General features: G+C 38.2%; 1 protein-coding gene across 2 annotated transcripts in view; it reads left to right on the forward strand.

Moving 5' to 3' along the window:
* Positions 1–25,783, forward strand: part of arhgef3 (Rho guanine nucleotide exchange factor 3) — a 180,684-nt gene that overhangs the window by 70,418 nt on the left and 84,483 nt on the right. For both annotated transcript variants that reach the window (XM_062969887.1, XM_008105254.3), the window contains one exon: positions 2,200–2,262. In XM_062969887.1, the coding sequence (XP_062825957.1) occupies positions 2,200–2,262 (63 nt within the window). The remainder of the gene's footprint in view (positions 1–2,199; positions 2,263–25,783) is intronic.

Consider the following 25,783-nt stretch of genomic DNA (forward strand, 5'->3'; position numbering starts at 1 on the left):
GGTACTGCTGATAAAAATGATGGTTCTACCTAAAATGTTGTTCTTGTTTCAAAACTTACCAATCATCAAAGAAGTAAAGATTTTTGAACTTTTTATATATATGATAAGCGCAGCAAGAATAGTAATAGCGAAATTATGGAAGACATAGGAAATACCGTCATTAGAGCAATGGACATTGAAATTGATGGACATACAAAATATGGACATTCTAATGCAGATAATTTCACAAAAAGATCAAACAAGGACAAAAATGGACTGGAGCAATTTGAGTAAATATTTAAGGGAAAAAGGAATCTGGAAATATAGAAGGAATTAATGAGTAAGGAAAGACACTCTCAGGTCTTAGGAAAATAAGATCGGAAAAAACAGGAAAGATAAGAAGTAAACCGCAGAGCAGTAGAGCTGGAAGATAACACAGATAAGAGGGAGGACTTTGGGGTTCCTCTCCCCCCCCCTTTTTTTTTTCTTTTTTCTCTTTTTCTGGAGTATACTTGTCTCCCTCCTGTTATTTTTATTGTACTGTAATAATTATAAATAAAATGATTAAAAAAAGATTTTTGAACTTTGGAAGAAATATCTGGTTAAATTCATTTGGAAAGGCAAAAAAATTGCTTATAGGAATCTTATAGATGCAAAAGATAGAGGGGGCCTAGTACTTCCAGATCTTAGATATTATTATGATGCAGCAAGTTTCAGTTGGCTTAAGGAATGGATCAAACTAGAGAACAGTGAGTTACTTAATTTAGAGGGTCATAATCTAAGATTTGCATGGCATGCATATCTATGGTATGAAAAGGACAGGGGAAATAAGGAATGCAATAGTCATATAATAAGGACTAATCTTTTAGCAATGTGGTAAAGGTAAGAAGGGGATTGAACCAAAAATGTAGAATCAAGTACCTTTTCTTCTTACCAAAGAAAAAGAGGCATGGAAACTTAAAAGGAGAGAGGAGTTAGCGATAAATGACTGTTTTTGCTTCTATCAAGTACATGATACATGATAGATCTTTACAAAAGATGCGAGAATAGGGTTTTCAAATAGAAAATAGGAATTAAGAGAACATATTTGAAATGAGTAAAAAAGGCCTAATCTCCATACTATACAAACATATTTTAGAATATAACTTAGAGGGTCATCAAATTAAAATTGGGATGACTGTGTGGGCTAAAGATTTAGGGAGAAATATTGATTTGGGGGATTGGGAACATCTCTGGAAAAGAGGGTTTCGATAGCTGGTTCAGATAGAGAAAACATGTATAAAATGTTTTACAGAAGCTATGTAACACCAGAGCTAATGGCCAAAATAGATAAAACTTGTCGAAGGGAATGCTAGAGGTGTAGGTCGCAGAAAGGCTATTTTTTTCATGGCCCTGCAATATATTACATCATTTTTGGGAAAAGGTGGTTATAGAAACAAATAATGCGATCACCAAAAAGGTTAAGAAAAACCTGAAAATGTTTTTTGATTATTTAGTAAAAGTAGTTGTATAGGAGACGAAGAAATTTGTTAATACAGCTTTGTTGCAGCAAGACTAACAATAGCAAAATCTTTGAAGGGGGAAATAGAGTTAACTATTAAAGATTGAAGAGAGAAAGTACTAAAGTTTATCCAAATGGCCAAGCTAACTAATGGTATTAAAGAAGGAAATAATGAAAAATTTATAAATAAATGGAGGCTGGCATTTGGCTATCTGGGAAGGAAGACAAAGGTATAGAATTGAAAGTAGCCACGAAGATAAGAAATAAGGGTTAGATACGAGATCCACATTGAGTGGTGTTGACGGTCCTGTGTGATGGATTCGCGGTTCCAGGGTAAGAGGTGTAGGGGTTTGATAAGATGTGATAAGTGTACAATCATTACTATTTTGTATATGATTTACATTAGATGGCTGTATGACGTCTTGTTAATATTTTCTTTTCTTTTTATGCGTATTTTCTTTTATTTCTGTTTTTCTTTCTTTTTCATTTACACAACAACAAAAAATTTAAAAAATTATCTAAAAAGAAAAACAGTAATTTAGAGGTGAGGGTTTTCTCTTGAAAATCTCTGATAGAAATTTGGGGCACACCAGTATTACTCATTATGTGGGAAGCCATTTATTTATATTAAGATTCAGGTAAGTGCAAAATAAGGGCTTCGTTATTTTGTTTTGTGGTTTCCTGCTACTGAGCTCTTTTCAAAAATTCTGTTTTTGCAGAAGAAGCGCAAACAGAGCTCCCAGGACGAGGATGCGATCAGTGTCTGCAGCTTTGACTCAAGCGTGAGTAATCTGTTACTTAAATGGGATGTCACAGCATGTTGCTAATGTGGAAGTATTGCTGACCATATAAATGCTAGGCTGTTTATGTCTGTCATGAAAGTATTTTCTGCTTTGCATGATAAAATATTGCTAACAAATATTCAATTTTGAGACATATTTTTATTCAAGGAAGCAGGTGTATACCCAAGTAGGTAGTGCAGATGAAAACCCTCAGCAAAAGATACTAAAATATCAAAACAATAATAAGATATTAAATTGCACATAAATATATTTATGGACTTCATTTTATTTCTCTCACTTTACTCAATAAAAAGTTGTACTGGTGCGTACACATGACAAAGTTTCATGCATAATGATGCTCTGAGACCTTGCTGAATCCCTAATAAAGACATACATACATGTTAAAAGTACAGTAGAGTCTCACTTATCCAAGCTAAACAGGCCAGCAGAAGCTTGGATAAGCGAATATCTTGGATAATAAGGAGGGATTAAGGAAAAGCCTATTAAACATCAAATTAGGTTATGATTTTACAAATTAAGCACCAATACATCATGTTATACAACAAATTTGACAGAAAAAAGTAGTTCAATACGCAGTAATGTTATGTTGTAATTACTGTATTTACGAATTTAGCACCAAAATATCATGATATATTGAAAACATTGACTACAAAAATGGCTTGGATAAGCGAGGCTTGGATAAGTGAGACTCTACTGTAGAGCCTGAGACATTGTTCATTTCAGATAAGACAAATAGAACTCCAGGTGATATGTGAACATTATATTTTATTTTGTGAAGAGTCCTGGAACTGATTCTTCCCATAATATATGGGCCGACTGTACTAGAAAGTGAATCACGTGTAAAGCTTCTTGTTATTGCTACAAGAATCAACCTAGTTTGTTCCCCTTCCGTGTCCGTGAAGATTTTCCACAGGAATCTTCCAAAGTACAGGCAACCCCTAAGTTACAAACATCCAATTTACAACAACTCATAGTAAGAACTGGGGTGAGACAACAGGAAGTGAGAGAAATATACCTTTAGGAATGGAAATTCAGTCCTGGAAGAGTTGTCATGGGGAAAAGGTGTCTCCACTAAAACTTTCTCACCAATCCCTGTTTCCACAAAAGGCCACATTTTTCAAAATCCAATTGTCACAGGGACAGAATGTAAGGTGAAATCTTCTGAATAGGAGCACAGACACACAGACAGCAAAACAAATACTATGGTGTTGTAGCTCTTCCCTACTCTATCCACAGGCAAGGCGGGAATGGTGGTGAAGTCAGTGGTAGGACAAGGTCCAAAATTACTGAGTTCCCTCCTCACCCCATTTTTCTCTTTTTTCCAAATTTCTCCCTGGCACCTACTTCTTTCTTTTCTTTCCCACATACCAGGCATCTGGAAAAGGGGCAGTTTTTTCTTGCAAATAACTGAGCTGGTGGCCACTTCCAGAGGATTTGTAAAAGTAGAGGTTGTAGGGTAGTGGTTCTCAACCTGTGGGTTCCCAGATGTTTTGACCTTCAACTCCCAGAAATCCTAACAGCTGGTAAACTGGTTGGGATTTCTGGATGTTGTAGGCCAAAACACCTGGAGACCCACAGGTTGAGAACCACTGTTGTAGGGATTGTAAGAGATCGGTCCAAACCTCAAGGCTTACTCTTTTTATATGTATTGAATCTGCTGAAAGGTACTCACAGTGTATGTAACAGAATAACATCTTAAATCACTGCATTATTCAGTTCTTGTAATTAACAGGAAAGAGGTTCAGTAAATGTATTCCTAATGCTAAATCTATTCAATAATAATGGTACCTATGCAATAGGTCTATCAGTATCTGTTTGCTCTTAAGTTATGATTTTATTTGAGGTATTTAAATCTAAGTACAGAGTCAAGGAAAATAATAATGTGTAGACAGAATAAGGTAGGTAAAGGTTTTCCCCTGACGATAAGTCTAGTCGTGACCGACTCTGGGGGTTGGTGCTCATCTCCACTTCCAAGCCGAAGAGCCGGCGCTGTCCGCAGACACCTCCAAGGTCATGTGGCCAGCATGACTGCATGGAGCACCGTTACCTTCCCGCTGGAGCGGTACCTATTGATCTACTCACATTTGCATGTTTTCGAACTGCTAGGTTGGCAGGAGCTGGGGCTAACAGCGGGCGCTCATTCCGCTCCTGGGATTTGAACCTGGCACCTTTTGGTCCGCAAGTTCAGCAGCTCAGCACTTTAACGCACTGTGCCACCAGAGGCCCCTGTAGACAGAATAGGCATCCGCAATAAGCCCTAGGAAATCTCTGGCTCGATTTTTAGGTGTGATAGACCTGATTTGGACTTGCACATAAGACATGTAGAAAGCACTGCACACAGGGGGTTCACAGTCTGTTAAGATGTTTGTTGGAATCAATAAGCCTTACTTAATAATGCAATGAAAATGTGTTCTCTTTCAGTACTGCATATTCCCCAAATGTTACTGAATACACAACCATGATATGTGAGCATCTGGGTTTTAATCCATTTATAAATACAGTTTTAATAAAGAAAACGGGACCATTCTGCTTGCAATAACATTGCTAATGCACTGTTAATGATAAGCTAATTACAAGACTTGGGGAAATTGATTACAATTTTCTTCTTGGACCTCTCATGATATGAGATGCCACTACTAGAAAAATGTGTATGTGCAAAACAAGATTTTTCAGTTTCTTGGCTTATGTTTTTATTTAGCCCATTGTACTGTCAGCTTGATAATATTAATTCTCTATAACATTCTGTTTAAGTAAAAGCATGATATTCCTGGAAAGCAAGTGTTCTGTGTGATTCGTAAGGGACATTTTCTAGAATTAAGAAATTACTGAAATATATTATAAAACTTTTTGTAAAATAAAACCTGCTTTATAGATCTTAAAGCATGTGACATCTGTAATAATTTTCTCTGTTTAAAAAAAATCCCAGTGTTATTGGTGATCATGAAACCTTTCAGAATAATGAAAATTTCCTTTGCAAGTGTTTCAGGCTTAATTGTTTAAAGATAGATTTTTTAATCAAAAATGTTGTGATGATATTATTTATATTAAATGTACAAGTAGGAGTAGGAAGTGCAAAAGGATGGGGAGAATATATAGAGATGTGAGAGTTATAGGGCCAGGTCTCATTTAGGTTTTCCTATTAACATGAGCTCATTGTAGTTCTTTAAAACCAATGCAGAAAGATGCATAATCCAAAAACCTGAAAAGAGCTGAATGGATCAGATCAAAGGCTAAAGTATTCCAGCCTTCTGTTCCCACAGGGACCAAGGAGATGCTCCAACTAGAAAGCCCCCAAATGCTGTTTGTAATATCGAAAAAGAAAGGGAAGGAAATTGCTATACTCTCATAATAAAAAATAATTTATTGTGTTGTCGAAGGCTTTCATGGCCGGGATCACAGGGTTGTTGTATGTCTTTCGGGCTCAGAGGTTGTGAGGATGCCTGCCATAGATGTGGGCAAAACATCAGGAGAGAATACTTCTGGAACATGACCACACAGCCCGAAAGACATACAACAACCCAAAAATAATTTATTATTAATGTATTTTATTCATTTATATAATGCCACTAGTCCTTTACAGAATACAGAAAAAAGGTCTCTGCTCTGAGAAGCTGAACTACATGAATAAAAAAGATGAGGAAAGGAACAAGCAGGAAAAAGAGAAATGAAGTTGCTGGAAGTGTTATTATGCACAAGGAAACCGTGAGTTAGCATAGTTTTGGTTGCAATTTAGTTGCCACATTTCAAATCAGTTTCCATGGAATAATCTCTTGATAATTAACTCTGAAAATGAAGTACATCCATTTTGCTTACACACAGATTGTATACTAGTGTGTGGGCATGCACCTATGAATGTATACACACACATACATACTTTTCTTCTAATCCAGAGATTATGAAACTGCTAATAAGAAAATGTCACTAAAATTGTTTCCAGCTGTGAGATGAGTTGGAAAACCTGTTGTTTCACCACTGTTTTGGCTCTTAGAACTATTTTATAATTGGAAAAACAATTAGGAATACAGTCTGCTCCCCTCACAACATTGCTCAACTGCTGGAGCACAGGAGCCTCCTGTGGATCAGAAACTATTGTAGTCCCCAAGGGGGCCTCCTGGACCAGAGGTTCCCCCTCTAGGTGTGACAATCCCAGTGGCCCCGGAGTTCCCAGATGTTCCCTACCTGTTGATAACGTGGACTGTTCCACGGGTTGAGGAGTAACCCCCACACTGACCAATGATGCCACTGCCTGCCCAGGCTGGGAAGAAACACAGGAAGTTGACGGAACAGCAACACCTGAATCACAATCTGGCATGTTCTCCGGCACCAATGACGGCACTGGTAATTGATGCCGTCTCCAGCAATCCACTAGGGCTCCTAGGCGAGACAAAAGCATGTTGTTAAATGCTTCTGCCGATGTTAAATCTGAAGCCTGGCTCAAAGCCTGAGGAGGGATACCAGGCCTCCTTTCGAATTCCCCCACTGATGGTAATGTAGGGGCCCCCTCACTGTTAGCCGTGTCCTCCTCAAGTGTAGTCTCCTGTGGAAGAGGCTGTTGGGGCAGGGCCCTCCTGGCAGGCCCTTTACCCTTCGGTCCTCCCTGTCCCTTCCTGGAAGACATACTACACTAGGAAAAAGGAGATAAAGATGTCAGTTCCTAAATGATGGCCTATGCCCTAATGGCACTGTCTGCCAATGCAATGGAAAAAGTTGAATTCAATGGCACAAAATGGCTGCCATAAAATCAGACTTAAAAAAGATACAACAAAATGGACGCCCTACTACCAAACAGGGTTTCTGCTGGCCATGTGGTTAGGCCCCAAATCAAAATGGCCACCCTGCCAATCAAAGGTATGGACAAAATGGCCGCCACTCCTAGGCAGGCTTCTTGCTGGCCATGTGCTTAGGCCAAAAATCAAAATGGCCGCCCTGCCAAGCAAAGGAATGAAGGATAAAAATGGCCACTTTACTCCTAGGCAGGCTTCTTGGTGGCCATGTGTTTAGGCCCAAAATCAAAATGGCCACCCTGCTAAAAGGGGGGGGGCACTCCCCAGGGAGTTAGGCTCCAGCCACGCAGGCCTTCTTCCAGGCACAGTTGGCACTGTGAAAAAAGGCCCTTCTGTGGGGCCTCGAGGCCCAGGGAGCCTCCAAGGGGTCAGAAGAAGGACTAAGGGCCCCTCAAAATGCAGTCCTGCTAGAAAGGTCCCTCCCCCCTTGGGATCTGAGCAGAACAGGCCCCTCCAAGGGGGCAAAGGGCCAAGGGGACTCTCAGTGGCACCACAGAATGTGCACCCAAAGGCCCCTCCCTGCAAGAAAGTGAATGAAGGAATCAAACAAAGGGGAGGGCTGATGCTGCTGACTCCACTGCAAGAGAGGAGCCCAAAGGGGGCAATAAGGAGAGGCCAGGGGCCCCTTAAGGGCACCCAAAAGGCTCCTGATGGAGCGAAGGCCAAAGGTGCTGGAGCAAGGGGCAGCCAGAACTGCTGTTTGCCTAGCTCATCCCTCCCCACTCCATAGTTACCAGCCTGGAAAGAGGGAGGAAGCTTCGTCAGGCCTGAAGGAGGGCAGATCAGCAGCTGCCTGCTTCAGGACAACCTCTTCTCACGCAGTCAGGAAGAAACTGAAAGAGGGGGACAGAGGAATCTCCTCCCACTTGTTGCTCCACCCCCTCACATGGATGGGCCGGCAAACCAGCCAGCCTCAGCAAGTCTGGCTCATTCATGGGGTCTTTCAAACTGCCCTCCCGCGCCTTAAGCTTGCTTGGCCGCGGGTGGGGCTTCCAGCTGTGAGATGAGTTGGAAAACCTGTTGTTTCACCACTGTTTTGGCTCTTAGAACTATTTTATAATTGGAAAAACAATTAGGAATACAGTCTTAAAGGTGGCTGATTTTCAGATAGTTTAACAATATGTCTCTGAATTCAAATATTTCCATAGGTTTTTACCTCCATGACACAGCAGTTGTTCTTGTCACAAGAAACTAAATTATGGCCTATTCAAAATATAAAAATTGTTGGTGTTGTTAATTCATTACTAGGAGTGCTATTGTTCACTTAGAAGTCCTACTGAAGTGAGTGAAATTTACTTGCAAGTAAAATGGGATTATAACCTAAAGTTTAAATCCCAGTATTAATGTCAACTAGAGTTAGATGCATTGAATAAAGGAAACTTATGAAGGTAGTGATCTACCTAGGTAGTGATTTGATTTAATGACCCTTCTCTAAGTATGTTTCATAATTAGATTTAGGATTAAATTTGCAGTTATTGAAGCTTCTTTTTATGAAGGTTTTTGGACACACAGTGCTATTGCCAAGCAGGAGATGTGACATTTTATGTTACTTTCAAAAGGTTTACTGGAACTAAAACACACATATATCAAAGTTGTTTCATGGCAGTTTTGAAGAAAAAGTTTGCTGAAACATGTTTAACTGCTGTTTTTGAAGGGGGGGGGGGTTGTAATATATTGTTCGTCCCTCTGGTACCAAATTTTCTATTATGAAAATAATATGCCAAAACTCATCTTCAGTAACTGTGGTATACCTGTTTTGCCAATAATTGTGGGTGGGAATCATGTAAGCCTCAAAGGAGTTTATGCCAATGATGAAGGATGCTGGGATATATCATCTTACAGGTTCTGAAGGACCACATCATTTCTCATCTTATGTTAGATGGTGTTAACATAGCTCTACATGTTACCCAACAGAGATTTTTCCTCTAAAATATATTATTTATGTATTTGCTGCATTTATATTTAGTCGTTCTCACCCCGAAGGGGACTCAGGGCAGCTCACAACAAAGGCACAATTCGATGCCATATTGCTATATGGCATTGCACATTGGCTGCAGATATGTTAGAATATATATGGATTATTTACCACCTTTACCACCTTTTAATAGTTATCTGTTTCCAGCACTATAAGTGTTGAAATGCTTAATTTGTGGGAAGAGGTTATGATGCTATAAACTACATATATTCTTCAATTTTAATTTTTTCTGAGGACACTGGTTAGTGGTTACTGTTTGCCTGAAGCAGAAGAAATTGTACCATTTGATTGGATTTGTTTGGTAGAGAATTTGCAGATTTGAAAAGATGTGTAGTTACTCCATTCTTCAAAGCATTTTTCATAAACAAATGACTTTATATTGTAGATGGGTGGATCGGTTTCCAGTTAGCCTATATATCTGTCCACACTTCATGTCCCTGTTTAAATATAGAATTACAACACATAATGCATCCTGGCTCTGCCAGACTGTCTACTCTTTTCCATAATTGTCTGTCATAGGGATAGTTTCCTGTCAGCCTTCCACAGGATGTGCTGAAACATTGCTTGTACTTTTGTTAGTTTGGAGTAACAGGAATGCTTCACAACAATTTTTGGTAGACAATAGATCAGAACTAGATTGAGAAGAAAGAGAACACAGCTATAACTCATCTGGCACCTTTTGTTTTTATTTGAGCGTGTTACAATTTATGCTGAGAAATTTAAACAAGTTATTGTGCTATTTTCATTGTTAACATCAGTACTGAGAATCTGAAAAAAAGTTATGTTTCTGTATCAATAAACATGGATACTTAAAACACTTTTTGAGCAAGTGAATTCCTTGTCAAACTTGTACTGTCACCTGAGCTACAAAGTCATCAACATCCACTGTGACAGCTCTGCATATATCTCATATAAAGAGCTAGATATAAGACAGTTGTGTTGTATTTTATGCAGTTTTATTGTTGTAATTTCTAGTTCTGTAAAGTGCATAACATTCTCTGCTAGAGAACTATAGTGCCTTAGCAAACTACAACTCTTAGGCTTCCATAGCATGCAGCCATGGCACTTGAAGTGGTATCAAGTTGCTATAATGAGTAGTATAGAAAAAGTCCTGAGATTTTTCCCAAAAGTAGTTGGTGTGACATTACATAAATGAGAAAGTATGGTAAGTATTTTTTGGAGAGTATGTGAAGTGAAAGTGTTGGATTAATTTGCACGAATGTTAATTGATTGAGAGAATATGCGTGCCATAACGGTGAGGTGATGACATTTGTGATAAATTTAATATTTGGATGAAGAAAGAACGGGAAGTCCAAAGTGGCTTAGAAAACACCATAAATAAAAAATACATTAAAATAGAAATAAAACACATTTTTTTAAAAACAATAGGGGACTGTGTATATAAGATTGCTAAATCTACCTTCTTCCTATAAACTTAATTGTAAAATTATATATAAATATATATATGTGTGTGTGTGTGTGTATATATATATATGTATAAGATTGATGCACAGCATCATCTATACATGTTTACTCAGCTGTAGCTTTTACTGTTTGATATATTTTTTTCCCAAAGTATGAATTGGGATAAGTGAGAGAAGAAAATATACTGCAACATGTTATTCAGCTAATGGGACAGACACACACACACACACTTTGATGGATACCATGGATGCTGCAGTCCCATTATATACAATGGCATAATTAAATGGTGTCCAATGTATAAAATGGCAAAATCAAACTTTACTTTTTCATTTTTTAAAATAATTTTCAAGCTTGGTTGGTTAAATCTGTGAATAGAACATCCATGGACATGGAAGGCTGTCTGTGGTTTAATTTATTGATACATAAAAAACGTAAGAGAAAAAAGAAATTGGAGAAGGACATAGGATATGAATGTTGGCCAGATGTTTACATTACTATAACCTGAGCCATCTTTCCAAAAATACGTTTTTTGTAGTTAGTGTCTGTGAAATACATGCTTCACTAAATGAGCAAGATCTTCTGACCTTTAAATGACGGCTTTCTAGCCTTGGAACATGATTCTTTCTGCTGTAGAAAAGCATTTAAATACAACCATGTTGAACATTAGTGACATTCCAAGCATAAAGACAAGTCAATGGAACTGTAAAGGGCTTATTTATTCATATCTTGATCATAATATGGCGTTTCGGCATTTTGTGTGTGTGTGTCATATGCTGCATATTGAAGATCTGTTGTTTATTTTGTAGACGGGAATCCTGTTGACCCTTGATTTCTAATAACTAGTCTCTAAACAGAATATCCATCTTGTTGTGTTATGTTATACTCTTCCATACTCTATTGTAAGCAAGTATTTCTAGCTCCAGATATGTTATGCTTGGAATACTGTATATATTACCACTAGCCTCCAGATTATCAGCAAAGAATGCTCTTAACATTTAATTATTAGTCCAGTTACAAGTTTAATTACATTTCATGTTATTAACTCTAAATATGCATACATTGCATCTCTTCTGATTCAGAGCTTGAATTTTCATGAATTTTGATGGCTTTAACAATTGAATTTGAACTTGAGGTGTGTGTGAGTCCATAATATTGCCATTCCTCTGACCTAATTAAGGATAATAACAGCTTGATTGATAAATTCTAGCAAGCTCATATCAAGAAGATCAGAAGGGATTAACTTTATCTCTGTTTACTGGACTTGAGATAATGAAAAATACACTGTTGCTTCCTTTATTGTTTGATTTAAATTTAATGCTATTGCCCAGTAGCAAAAAAGAAGTAAACCTTAGACAGTAGGTTATGTAGTATTGAATTATGTATGTTTTTCTCTTTATAACAGTACACTAATGTTCATCTGGATTCAGAATTTATAATTAAATCACCCCGTCAAATATATTTGTAATTCATTTCTGTGGACATTCTATTGCATCTTTATTAGCTGCAGTTTTCTTTAAAAAAACAACAACCCTGAAATGCATCTAAGAGGGTTGAATGAAAAGCAATCCCTCCATCTTCGTTACTTGGGTTTGGATGGGGATATTTTAATAAATCAAATGCAGAAATAATCCTTAGAATGTGCTCTTTAACTACCACTATTCACTTTTCCACATAATCACCAGACAATTGGATACATTTCTGCCAACGATGAGCAAGTTTTCTGAAGCCATCACGGAAGAAGTTGACACTCTGTTTCCGCAACCAGTGTCTCACAGTTCTCTCAACGTCTTCATCAGAAACATAATGATGTCCCCGCAGATCTTCTTTCATTATCGGGAACAGATGGAAGTCAGACGGTGCTAAATCTGGACTGTATGGATGATGCTGTACAGTGGTGAGATCCTGTCTCTGAAGTTCTGCTGTGGTGGCATGTGAAGTGTGTCATGCTGCAGGAAAACATTTCCCTTTTCCTTTCGGACCCTTGTTAGCCATCATTTCAAAGTTTACAGCATTGTGATGTAATGCTCTGAATTTATTGTTCTTCCATGTTCAAGGAAATCAACATGGATAATACCATCTACATCCCAAAACACTGTTACCATGATTTTTCCAGCTGAGGGCTGTGTCTTGAATTTCTTTTTCTGGGATGAGTCTTTGTGTCAATATTCCATAGACTGATGCTTCGTCTCCGGGTCGTAATGGTGTACCCACGTATTGTCTCCTGTCACAATTGAATGGAGAAAGGCATCACCTTCATTCTCGTAACGCAAGAGGAGTTCCCGGCAAATTTCAAGTCTGTGTGCTTTCACTTCAGGCATCAGCATCCTGGGTACTCATTGTGCACAGATCTTCTGAAAGTCAAGCAAAGCAATAATGTGACCCACACGTTCTTGTGAAATGCTGATTACGTTTGAAATTTCTCTGAGTGATACGACGATCATCCTGAATCAATCTGTCAACCTTTTGCTTGTGAAACTCGGTTGCTGTCACAAGATGTCCAACTCTTTGTTTGTCCCGTAAGTCAGATGTTCCCACTTCAACATCTTTAAATTTACTTGCCCAAAGATGCACAGTACTCAAATCATCACAATCACCACAAACTGCTTGCATTCTCTGATGAATCTCCTTTGGAGTGACACCTTCTGCTGTCAAGAATTCAATGACTGCACGTTGCTTAAGTCGCATTGACCGACTGTCTGTGCAGAGTTCCATACTTCACACTTTAACAACACAACCGTTCAATGCTAAGGCTTCCTGCCAAATGGAACTGTAGAGGAGAGTCTACAAGCCAGTACCTGCCGCATACCAGTACTGCCATCTGTTGAGTTACGAAGGTGGAGGCATTACCTTTCATTCAACTCTCATAATACTGAACCTAAAACACTGAGAAAGGGAGCAAAATTTTAAATTGTATATTAACTTTTGGAACTATTATTCAAGATACTGTTATGGACAGTTTCAAAACTGGATAAATCCACGCACTTCAATGTTTTTATTTCTCTGAGATTGTAGGCAAAATAAAGTATGGAAACTAGTTTTGCAAATATATGTAGGAATTTACTGAGTGCATGATAGCTTAAACTTATACATGATTTGTTCCCTGACTTGTTGCAGAAAGCTGGACTTAGAGATTTTAAAATATGAGATTTGGTGTCTGAACTACTTTTAATGGGATGTGATTTACTGATGTTAAAGATCCTCAACCTGCTGTTTTCTAGATGTAACAGATTACAACTTCCATCATGTTAAACAGTTAATTTGGACATGTTGGCTGGGAATTATAGGAGTCATAGTCCAATACATGGAAGACATTGGAGTAGTTGTGTCGTATGGTTTTTGAAAATCACTGTAGACTTCAATATTGAGAGACTAAAAACCGATGTGAGTGTGCACTGATGGTAAGTTATTTTACAGTCACAGGTATATTTGTGTTGTGTTCCTTTAGAGCAGTGCTTTCCAAACTGTGTGCTGCTTACCTGTCATAGACAGAACACCACCAGATAAAGTTCAACACAGTTTATTAAAGTTACAGAACTAAAAAGTGCCCGTATGAAACAAAGGGCTAGGCAAACACTTGCCTTTAGTGTAAAAAATACACAAAAAAGACTCCGCTGGTACAAAAAGTGGTTCAAAAGATAAACCGGATTAAACAGGAGTTTAATCCGGGTTAAACAGAAAATGCTTACTTCAGCCCGGCAATTTAAACAAACAAGAGTAGATAAACAAGGATTCAAAGGAACATAAATAGCTGGCAGCAGATTCCTCTCTGCTACTCGAAAGCTGCAAATGAGTAACTAAGGTTGTTACTCCTCCGTGCAACAAACAGAACCCGGATCCAGGCACTTCAATCAGGGTAGCAACGGTCAGCAGGGTCCCAGTCCGGTCCGAGGTCGAAAGCCAGGTACAGATGTCTTTGGTTCACCAATTCCACCGAAAGCCACAGAAGGGGTAGTCCGAGGTCGTAGTCAGTCAGTCAGTCCAGCGTCAATCCAGAATAGGCAATTAATGTCCGTCAAGAAGACGACGGAGGTCCAAGCTAATAAGATTAAACACAGGTTGCACAACAAAAGCCCACACAGTTCCTCCCGCCGTCTATGCCCAGTGTCCTTGGTAACTTACGTATTCAGCAAACGAAACACACCCGTCTTCAGGAAATTCCCAACAAGAGCCCAAGCGTTCGTCCAGATTACCTTGCCCAACGCAATTAGCCCTGAATTCAAGACCCCATTTTATGCCAGTTTACAACTCCTCATCGCTATCAGCTGTTACCCTAATTCCAGGTGCCTCATCATCATCCTCATCAGAGCTAAAACATCTTTGACTACGCCTCACAGCATCCCCAGCTGTGGATCCCGTTCCATCCCTCCAACTCGTCCACGGGTCCGATCCTGCAACCCGCCAGTCGCTTCCCATGCTATCATTACCAGGAACACCCAAATCCTCCCTCACACGAGTCCATTCCATGTCATCCTCCTCTGAGCTAACCACCTCTTCCTCCATTCCCTCGGTAAAACCCTCAAAGGAGTCTTCGTCAGTTTGTTCTGCAAATAAGTCCCGCAGCCGTTTCCTCTCTCGCTCCTCAAGAGAGTCTGACTCTCGAGGAGTCTTACGACCACGTCTCCCAGTATTGAAGCCATAAGGCTCAACCATAACATTACCAAAGAGTGTTGCCTGCAGTGTATAGGTGTTTTGCGTGAATGTAACGAGAAACCTCAGAGTCTATGTAAAATAAGCAATATATCATATATATTTTAAAATATAAAAGGTTTTCATGAGATATGTTTTGTCCCCATACATTTCGTTATTACTGTTTATATATGTGTCCATTTCTCTTATAAGGGGTTGATTTAACCTTTGCTAGTAAAACTGAATCACTGTGTCATGAAATGATGTATGTCTGAAAAGTATGTCACCAACATGAAATATTTAGAAAGCTCTGTAGAACCTTAAGAGTAACAAATTTATTATAACCTTTCATGACATAGAGTCCAGTGTATTAGGTTTATGAGAAATTTCTTGAGTTGCCAGTATGTATGTGTGTAGGGCATCCTTTTGGTTTCAGATGTAGATGCTTGTGAGGAGAGGGAGAAATTATCAACAAGCAGTTGAAATGCAAAAACTGCAGAAGATGATAAACACGTTAACCATGGCCATTAAAACAACAGTTTATTTATTTATTTCGTGTCAAAAGCATTGCATAATAAATACGTTTAAAAGCGATAAAATAAAGGAATCACAGCTAAACAGCTAAATAGTTTTGGACCAAAAGCTGGCAACAGCAATCGCATTGTCCGTAGCTTTAAACAACTCCTCCTCCGTGCATGAGGCAGGGCATTGTGGGCAAGCATGCATATGAGGAGTTGTTTGTTCAGCTCCACAGTTACGCAAGGTGGAAGATTCCTCCAGGTAGTTCCATCTTACCAGGTTGTCTTTTGATCTGCCCACTCTGCTTCTCAGTCTGTTTAGGGACTTCCAAATTGCCCATTCTTGGTTTAGCCCTGGAGGCAGACCCTCATGGGGGAGGGGCATCCAGTTAGGATTGCCTGATTTAGCTGCCCAGAGGGACACTCTTGCTGTTGCTGGGGGAACATCAAGAGGAGGGGTGGTTCTCATGAAACCCTTCCTTGATTTGAGTCTGGTGGGAGGAGGCTGATAGTCATGCAGTTGGTGGCTTTCACAATGTTCGACCTTATTTCTCTCACAGTTAGCAGCAACTTCCTGTCGCACATCGGGGGTGGGGTGGGGGGGAATGCCAGCTAGCTTATAGAGTTTATCAACAGGTGTAGGTTTAAGGCATCCTGTGATTATTCTACATGTTTCGTTCACTGCTTCGCATGGGCAGACTTGTGCCAAACAGGACAGGCATACTCTGCAGTTGAGTAAGACAAGGCCAGGGCTGATGTTCTTATTACTTGTGGGTCTGCACCCCATGCACTGCCAGTAAGTTTCCGCAGGATGTTATTTCGTGCAGCTACTTTGTGCTTGGTGTCCATGCAGTGTTTCCTATATGTTAGTGTTCGGTCTAAGGTGACACCAAGATATTTAGGATGGAAACAGTGTTCAAGCTCTTGGCCTTCCCAAGTAACTTTCAGTTTCCTGTTCGCTTCATGGTTACGTAGGTGGAAAGCACACACTTGTGTCTTGGCAGGGTTGGGCTTCAGGTGGTTCTCTTTGTAGTAGCTGGAGAGATCTTTCAAGGCATTAGTGAGCTGGTTTTCAACTGTTTCAAAATCTTTTGCTTGTGTTGTAAGGCCAAGGTCATCAGCATATATAAAGCTCTTTGTGAGTGATGGTTGTGGCTGATCATTCGTGAAGATGTTAATCAAGAACGCTTCCTTGGGGTAAACCATTCTTTTGCCTCCTCAACCTACGTTTCCTGCCCTGAAACTCCACATAGAAGCTGTGGTTTTCCAGGAGGGTCTGGACAGTTTTTGTAAAGTCAAAGTCAAAACAACAGTTGTTGGGCAACAATATAGTCATCCTTATAAGCTGAGTTAGCACATACAATGCTAATATTTTAAAAAAGCCTTTTCCCTGTTAAAGCACAGGCCATTGAGTATGAATGTCTTCAACAATCTGAAAATGGATCTGAGACTTTACAGACTTGTAGTGATTTCAGGGTGTTCCCCTCCATAGTTGGCTCACAGGTCAAACTTCAGACAAGCCTCAGCAAAGACCACTTTTTGAGTTCTAGTTATATCGAATTAATTCAAATTTGTTTTATTTTCATGCACTGACCCCAAATAACATTTTGTACCTGTCAGGTGTGGCTAGGGAGAAAACGGTGAGCTGGGAAGGAAGTGATAGAAGGGCAGGGCTAGGTTGCAGAGGCAAGAATTCAAGAAAGGAATGCTGTTTTGGGCTCAGGAGGCATCAAATTTTGAGATAAGAGTTAAAGAGCTTTATGTGTTAGAAATTAAGACTACATTTTTTGCTAAACTCAATTTCTTTATATGTACATTGCTTTAAAATTTAAAGACAAACTACAGAGGATAGCCTTTTTATTTTTCTTATCCCAACAGCTCTGTCAGGAAGGCTTACTTTAATGTTTTGCTTAAACAATTTCTTAGTAACTACTAGTAGCCTAGTGCTTGCTTCTTTATTTTTCATTGTAAGTTAAAAATGTACTAACCTGGGTTTATTTTTGGAAAGTACTTATGATCCAATACTATAGTACTGTTTGATTCAGTCCATTTATTTAGTTAACACTCAAGAATTGCATTATAGTTGAGTAAGCATTTTGAAAGAAAATTTAAGAATTTCTTTAATACTGCTGTTTGCTTTAATTATTTACATAAGAATAATAATTTGCCCTGCCTATATTAGCCGTATATTAATTTTACTTTCTTGTCTGTTATTCCAAGAAGGAAAATTAACAGCATAGATTTATGTGTAGACTGCATAGATCTATTTCATTAATATTGTATAGCTTAGGGGTTCCTCACCAGAATAGGGAGGTACTATAAAAAGTTCTTATAGTGAAGCAGATTAAATTACAATGGGAGATATGACTATGTAGATGTTGGAAACCTAACTTGCCATGGTGTTTGCAGTACAAGAGCTAAATACACCAAGGGGTTGTGCCCCAATATAATAATGATGATGATGATGACGATGATGATGATGATGATGATGATGATGATGATGGAAACATTAGACATTGACAAAATTACGATCTGCCAACTGGCAAAAGGCCACCCTACTGGGATCTGCGCACATCATCCGAAAATACATCACACAGTCCTAAATGCTTGAGAAGTGTTCGACTTGTGGTTTTGTGATACGAAATCCAGCATATCTATCTTGTTTGCTGTGTCATAAAATATAATAATAATAATAATAATAATAATAATAATAATAATAATAATAATAATAATAATAATACTTGCCCTATCTCCCCTAGGGGACTCAGGTTTGTTTCTTGTGTTAATCAAATGGGTACCTTCACTGACTGGTTTCTCTTCCAGTAAATTGAAATACAAACCTAAAAGAAATTCTGGATTCTTCCTCTTGATGCAAACCAAGAGGTTTTACTCTAAGAGAAGGGAAAATATTGGCATTAAGATGCTACTGTAAACACACTATAGAGCAAAGATCTCTTACTACAGATCTGCATTTTAGTGCTCATCCAATTGAAGCAACATAAGTATTTGTTGGAAAAATGGATGTTTGGCTTATTTCACTTCTGAAAAGGAAGGCATCAAATTATGGGGTTATTTGCTTTTAAGAGCAGTAATAAATATTTCCTTATATCATAGAGTAAGTTTTCCCCCTTCTTAGTCATTAGAGTTTACTAATATACAAGATGCACTCAAATTCTACTGTAGACAATGTCTTATGAATTAAAGGACTTCTGCTTTCACTTGTAGGCAACTAACAGGAAGCATATTAGGACAGACATGATATTAAGAGATCTTTCAATGTCTTTATTCCATGAGAAAAAGGTAAATGCAAGGTCAACATATCATTTGGTTTCTGAGAAGGGGGTTTGTCTTGGGTTACTGAATGATATTTAGCTTCTTAATGATCTTCAGAAAATCCATTATTTTCTTATATAAAGATAAATATTAAGAAGAAGTGCAGGAGTACAAAATTGACATTGTAAAAATTGACATTGACATTGCGTATAGTTTGAACTTTTTTCTTATTAAAGGCAGGATGGTGGAAAGGCGGATCTGTGTGGGTACTTGTTTACTTCCTTTCAGTGATTCTACATATAAATTGCTTCCCATTTAATGTGCATGCCATACCCATAATCTTTGAGTTTGGTGTTACTAGTATACTGCCCTGCCCCGCAGCATCTGCCAGTGGTTGTGTGAATAATATTTTTTACATGTCAACATCCAGTTTCTGGTCTCTGTTTATATGAATATGGATTTATCCTCCTGGGTATAGTTTAGAGCAAAAAAGTGTTTGTGAGAGCCCTTCCCACACCAGTATTATTAAGACAGCACCTAAAGAGCCTACTCTCACTATTCCCACTCTATTGCATGTTGTTTGTCATTACAAATAGCTGTAGCTCAATTTTCATGGTATCTGAAGATCCTTCAAGTGTTCAAGCTGGTTGACCTTATTATTGTTTTTGGACAAAATTCTGTATCAGCTGATGCACTCATCCCTCTGTATCTATGGATTCTGCATTCACAGATTCCACTATTCATAGCTTGAAAATATTCCAATTTTTCCCATAGTGCACACCTTGATTTTGTGTTTACATAGAGAATATCATTTTACTACTATTAATGAGATGTGAGCATTCATGGATTTTGGTATTAGTTTTGCCTATTTTTCTATTGCATCATCTATGGTAGAACTCAGTTATCCTCTGAGATATGTCAAAATGGTAGCAGTGCTCTGTGATGCCACATTCTTCCTTTACCAAGCCAAAGTCCACCCTCATGGTAAGATGAAATTTTTGAGTGATATGGCTATTACACGAAATGGGACTTAGCTGTTCAAAAAATGTCTTATGATGTTCTCTTTGGGAGTGGGCAATACTACAAGATTACAGTGGAAGGTAGGGCATTGCAGAACATGGTGTATGGAACAGGAATTATAATTGTTTCTTCCAGCTAACTGAAGAACAGTGATGTCTCAGCAGGAATAAAGACAGCTAATGTGGTAGTAAAAAATGGTGAAGTGGTCCGTAAAGCCATAGAAAGCTATTTTTGTTGCTGAGAAGTGGCTAAACTGGTGCCTCTGGAATCAGCAGAAAAGTCTTGAGAACCAAATGTTAAATATGGCTTCTGCTCACAAGGCCAGTATATCTACTTAGTCATATTCTTCTTTCATCTGTGACCATATAATTAGAGGTATGGTTTTGGTCCTTCAACAACAGTTCCGCCATTTAATTAAAGACTTCCTTGATTTCTGGCATGATATAACATAATGATAATGATAATAATAACAATAACAACAACAACAGTACTTTATTTATAACCTGCCCTATCTCCCCAAGGGGACTCAAATGAGGTACCTTCACTGATTGGTTTCTCATGTGAATGGACATGGGCAGTAAGGATTACAAAGCATGAGTCAGTTTAGCAGTTCAGTTCCCTAGCCGAGCTCTGAGGACCATTTGGCCTTCATAAATATTTAAAGTTTACTTTCATAACTAAATGCTGTTATTGGGTTGTATTTGCGCAGACTGGTATAAAATATTGAATATTGCTGTTGATTTCATAATTGTATGGTGTAACTGTAATGATGCCTCAAATTGTCCATACAAAATGTGAATGACATTCACTTAACCTAAACCAGAAAGGGTTAAATAGTTGTTTAATCTCTCAGACCTTGCCTGAAATGTAGTCAAGCACCAGACTATTATATAAGTGAAATTAAAGTTTGCTTTAAGAAGCTTCAGTCATCTGAAATATAATTAAGTGATTTTGGGTCAGATTTAAGACAAATCTGATTCATAAGAGATTCCATTCATTCTTTTGATGTTAAAGCTTTGAAGATGTCCTCTTGTCTCCACTGAGTTGACCACAGAAGGTATAAACATGACTAATGATATGTACACAGTGCCCGACAAAGAAAGGAAGGTGACTCACTGTATGTGTTCTTACATAAATGTAGGATTGCTGTTTTATAGCAATTTATAATAATACTTGATTTTTCTGGTAATGGTTGAGTTGAATCTGTTGGTTTTTTTGCTATCAAGTCAACTTCTCCTTATGGTGAAGCTATGAGAAACCTCAAAGAGCCCAATCATCACTAGTCTTGCTCAGATCTTGCTTACTAAGAAATTGATCTCTACATGATACAAGTGTGTAAATATTCATGGTGTGGAGAATGTAGACAGTACTTAAGAGTTATCTTTGGAAATTGTCAAGACGGTAAAAAACACACATCATAGAATTAATTATTGTTGATATGACAGCTATCACTGTGACTGGCTTTAAATGGTATTAAGAAAGAGGGTGTAGTGGTTTGAGTATTGAATTAGCACCCTGGGAAACCAGGGTGCAAATCCCTGCTTGGCCATGGAAAACCTCTGTCATACAAGTCATACTTTCTCAGCCTCATAGCAAAAAACCCATTTAAACAAATTCTCCCAATAAGACCTTTAGAGTCACCATCATCACAAATAATTTGAAGGCACAAAACAACAATAACACATTCATAGAGAATAAGGCTATTATTGCCTGTGCTACCCTTTGGTTTATCCTTAGGTTGCCATCACAGTTTGTCTAGCTTTTGATCCAGTTCTGTTGTGGATCAAAAGCTGATGTTTGTATCATTCGTGTGAAGGCATAAAATAGTTCATAAACTTAGTACTGCAAGTTAATGCTTGACACAAAATAGGAGTATTGCTTACAAAGCAGAAATACTACTTTTAAGCAAACAGCAAAAATGCCTATAAATAATTCAATAGCTATTCTGTTTTCTGTTTCCCTGTCCTAACCTGTAACCTCTTTTTAGCTGCGTAGCTTCCCATTCTGTAAATTAGATCAGCAAATCCTTAGTCATCAAACTGAGCCCATAAACAGTATTACCTGTGGCAATAGACATAGTCGAGTTTATTCTATTAGATGTTCTTTTATGGGTTCTTGTTGTAATGTTTCCTGTTATTTTTTTCTTGCCTACATGCCACACAGATGCTTTCTGATTTCATTGTGCCCTTTTCATTTTTTAAAAAGAAATTGTAGGACTGCATTTACCAACAAACACATTCATGTGATATGAAAAACACACACACAATAACAATGTTCTAAAGATGGTAATGCATACCTCAAGGTTGGACTTCTGCAGTGCGCTTTACATTGGGCTGCCTTTGTACCGAGTTCGGAAACTGCAGCTGGTTCAAAATACGACAACCAGATTAGTTACAGGAACATGTAGGAGTGAGCATATTACACCTATCCTAAAGTCACTCCACTGGCTGCCAATTAGTTTTTGGGCAAAGTACAAAGTGTTGGTTTTGATCTTTAAAGCCCTACATGGTCTGGGTCAAGGTTACCTACATGATCGCTTTCTCCCTTATAATCCACCCTGAACACTTAGGTTCTCTGGGTAGCGTCTTTTCCAGCCTGACAGAACCCGACTGGCAACCTCCATCCAGAGGTTGGAGTGGAAGGTGTGGAATGGTTTGCTGGTAGAGCTCTGACAGCTAGGTTAGCTGTCACAATTTAAGACACAAGTGAAGACCTATCTCTTCTGTCAGGCCTATCCAGGCAGTTTTAATAATGAACTTCCACTCTATGCCGAACTTTTGCTTTGTGTATTTGAATAGGTATTTAATATCTATTTTATGGATATACGTTTTAATATGTGTATTGTACAGAGTGCTTTTAAATGATTACGTGAATGATAATAATAATAATAATACTTTATATTCTGCACCCTATCTCCTCAAGGGGACTCAGGACGGATTACAGTACACATACATGGCAAATATTCAGTGCCGTTTGGAAACAGGGCAGAACAGAATAAGACAGACAGAAGGAGATATGTAGTTTTGAAGTCCAGTTTTTTGGTGCCTTGGAGGTTGAGGTTGTGCTCAGATTCAGTTACAGGGGGTGCTGTTGCTTCATTCTCTATGATGAAGAGCCATCAGGACTTCCTCCTTCTACCTTCCTCTCAGTCACCGCATTTCTGGTCTTGTTATTTATGGTGTTGTAATATATCTCCCCCGCAATTTGCGGTACCTAATTTTTCTATTTACAGCTTATAAGCTGTTTTCGAACTGCTTAGGTAAACAGTGAGCTGGGCTTGAGACCAAGCGCTCACTCTGACTGAGCTTTGAACTGGCCACCTTTTGGTTGGTAGATCTTATTACTGCAGGTGATTTACCAGCTGTGCTACAGCCCAGCTGTAATGTTGTTACCCTGTTTGAGCCGTGAGGAGAAATAATAATAATAATAATAATAATAATAATAATAATAATAATAATAAATGTTAGAGGAAAAAACATATAACTTCAAAACATTATATGGTTTGATAAAATGCCTTTCCAAAAACCAGGCATAAATGTGTATTTATTTGATTGACATACGTAGCCACTAACAAAGTTACCTCCATAACACTTATTTTTGAATGTGTTATCTATCATGTTAAATATTTTCACATATGCAAGTGACCAAATATTTCCCTTCACTTTCAACCTTCCCTGCAGTAGCTAAATTTAGGAATGAGAAGTTCTTTTTATGGGCAGAATGTTTGTATTCATAAACACGGAGAGCAGAGCCATTAAAAGTTGTACTGCAATTCTCGGATTCGTTATTTTCTTCATTTCAATAAAAAAAAATTGGCCAATACTCTTAAATGCTCTTCCATCTTCCATATTTTAATGGTGTTCTGTATCTAGCTGATAGACAAATTGAACTCTTTTCTATTTGCTGATCAGTACCTGGATATTTTTGTTTTTTGAATGCACTAATTTTCTGAATCTGAGCAGAAAATGTAAATTTTACTCAAGAACAAATTATCTCATAAAGAAATATTAAGGCAGACCAGTATCCTAGAAAACGGTGAGCAAATTATTGATAGCATGTTGGCGTTAATGAATTTTTAAAACTGCTGTCTTGAATGGTTTAGATTAGCAATTTCACATTCTCTGTTCAGTCTGGAATATACCACTCACTGGTTTTCCATCAACCTTATTAATAACCACATATTGCTATATGGTAACACAATAAATCTTATGCAATAAAGCTTATAGGATTAGCAGGAATATAAGCTTGCATCACTGATGTGACTATTTATACAGTGTTCCCTCACTTATCACTGGGGTTAGGTTCCAGGACCACCCACAATAAGTGAAAATCTGTGAAGTAGGGACTCTATGTATATTTATTTTAATATTTATACATTATTTTGGTAGTTATACACTATTTTAAGTCTTTATCAACCAATCGTGTGTTGATAAATCGCCTCCTTCTCCTCCCGTTCCCACTTGGGCTCCTTTTTTCTCCCTTTGGCTTCTCCTTCCTCCCTTCCTTAGGCTGTAAATTGTAATTTTTTATAATTTATAGTAGTCTTTTAGAGTTTATTGAAAAACTGTGAATCCGCGAAAAATGAACCGCGAAGTAGTGAGGGAACACTGTATTGCAATATAGAAAGCTCCTTTCCTGACTCAGTGGTGCACCAATTTGAAGATCACAGTTGTGGGCAATGCCAGGATAGGTGCCATGTTCTTGGCACTGGGGTAGTTTCTCATTCCCAAGTTCATGAGCTTCAATATAGAGTGGAGAAGCCAGACAACTAGAGGAGGCTTGGTTGATTGGCAAGGCATGGGGTTTCAGAGCAAGCAGAAGCATCTCTCAGGTCCATTTTTGGCCATATAAACAGTTTCCTTTTGGACACCAACAACCAGTGAGCGTTACTTCTTGTTTAATCTTTTGTTATTTCACCACAGTGGATTCTTCCTGAGTGTATTCCTCATGTGTCATCCTCATGGGATGCCATCAGCCAGCAGTCAGGTTGACTGAAGCCTAGATCTAGATCGGTGTTACTTTGGGCTAAGGCTATTCAGCTGTAGCCAACAAAGTTATGGCCGTCTCCATTCCAACAACATGTGCCCTGTGCACAGGACCATAGCCAGAAAAATGTTTGGGGGGTGGGGGGTGGGTTTGAAACTTTTTTTTTTTAGCGAATAATGAAGAGTAGTTCCATAACACAAAATAATGTAGAAATCAGGCTCTTATCGGTGAACTTCAGTGGACACTCAAGACACATAATCTTTAGTGAACACTCCTGGTAATTTGGTTAATCAGTTAAAATTCATGAGTAAAACATTTTTTTCGGGGGGGGGGCAACCTCTAACCTCCCCCCCCCCCTTTGGCTACAGCTCTGCCTGTGCACCTTACTGCTAAACTGAAAGACCTATACTTGCTAATGGACCCAAAGTATTGGATATGGCAGAATTTGAACAAACCTCCACGGGAAGCCCACAAGGCGTTATATATATGCATAGACACTATAATTATATAAACAAATTGAACTAATTGTTGTCCTGTTCATTTCCTCAAAACATAGTTGAGGCTGGAACTTTCCTAGAATGTTTGGTTTGAACATGTCTGTGTTTTAAATTACAGTTTCAAGATGACTGACTTTGCAAACAACTTATTACAGAGGATTCTTAGTTATCTGGAATTGAAGGAACCGGAGCTCTCAAGCACCTAGCAAAAATACTTTAAATTTAAACAGATGTTTTTATAATATAGCAAAATAGTAAAACTGTGTTACATTACATTAAGTTGTCATAATTTGCCTTTAATTATTGTATTTTATATTAATATCAAATCAATATGGAGTTTATGGTAAGGTATGGTATAGTATGGGATATAGTATTAGGCCTATTTTAATAGTAACT

The sequence above is a fragment of the Anolis carolinensis genome, chromosome 2 (assembly GCF_035594765.1).
Source record: "Anolis carolinensis isolate JA03-04 chromosome 2, rAnoCar3.1.pri, whole genome shotgun sequence".
In the NCBI taxonomy this organism is placed as follows: domain Eukaryota; kingdom Metazoa; phylum Chordata; class Lepidosauria; order Squamata; family Dactyloidae; genus Anolis; species Anolis carolinensis.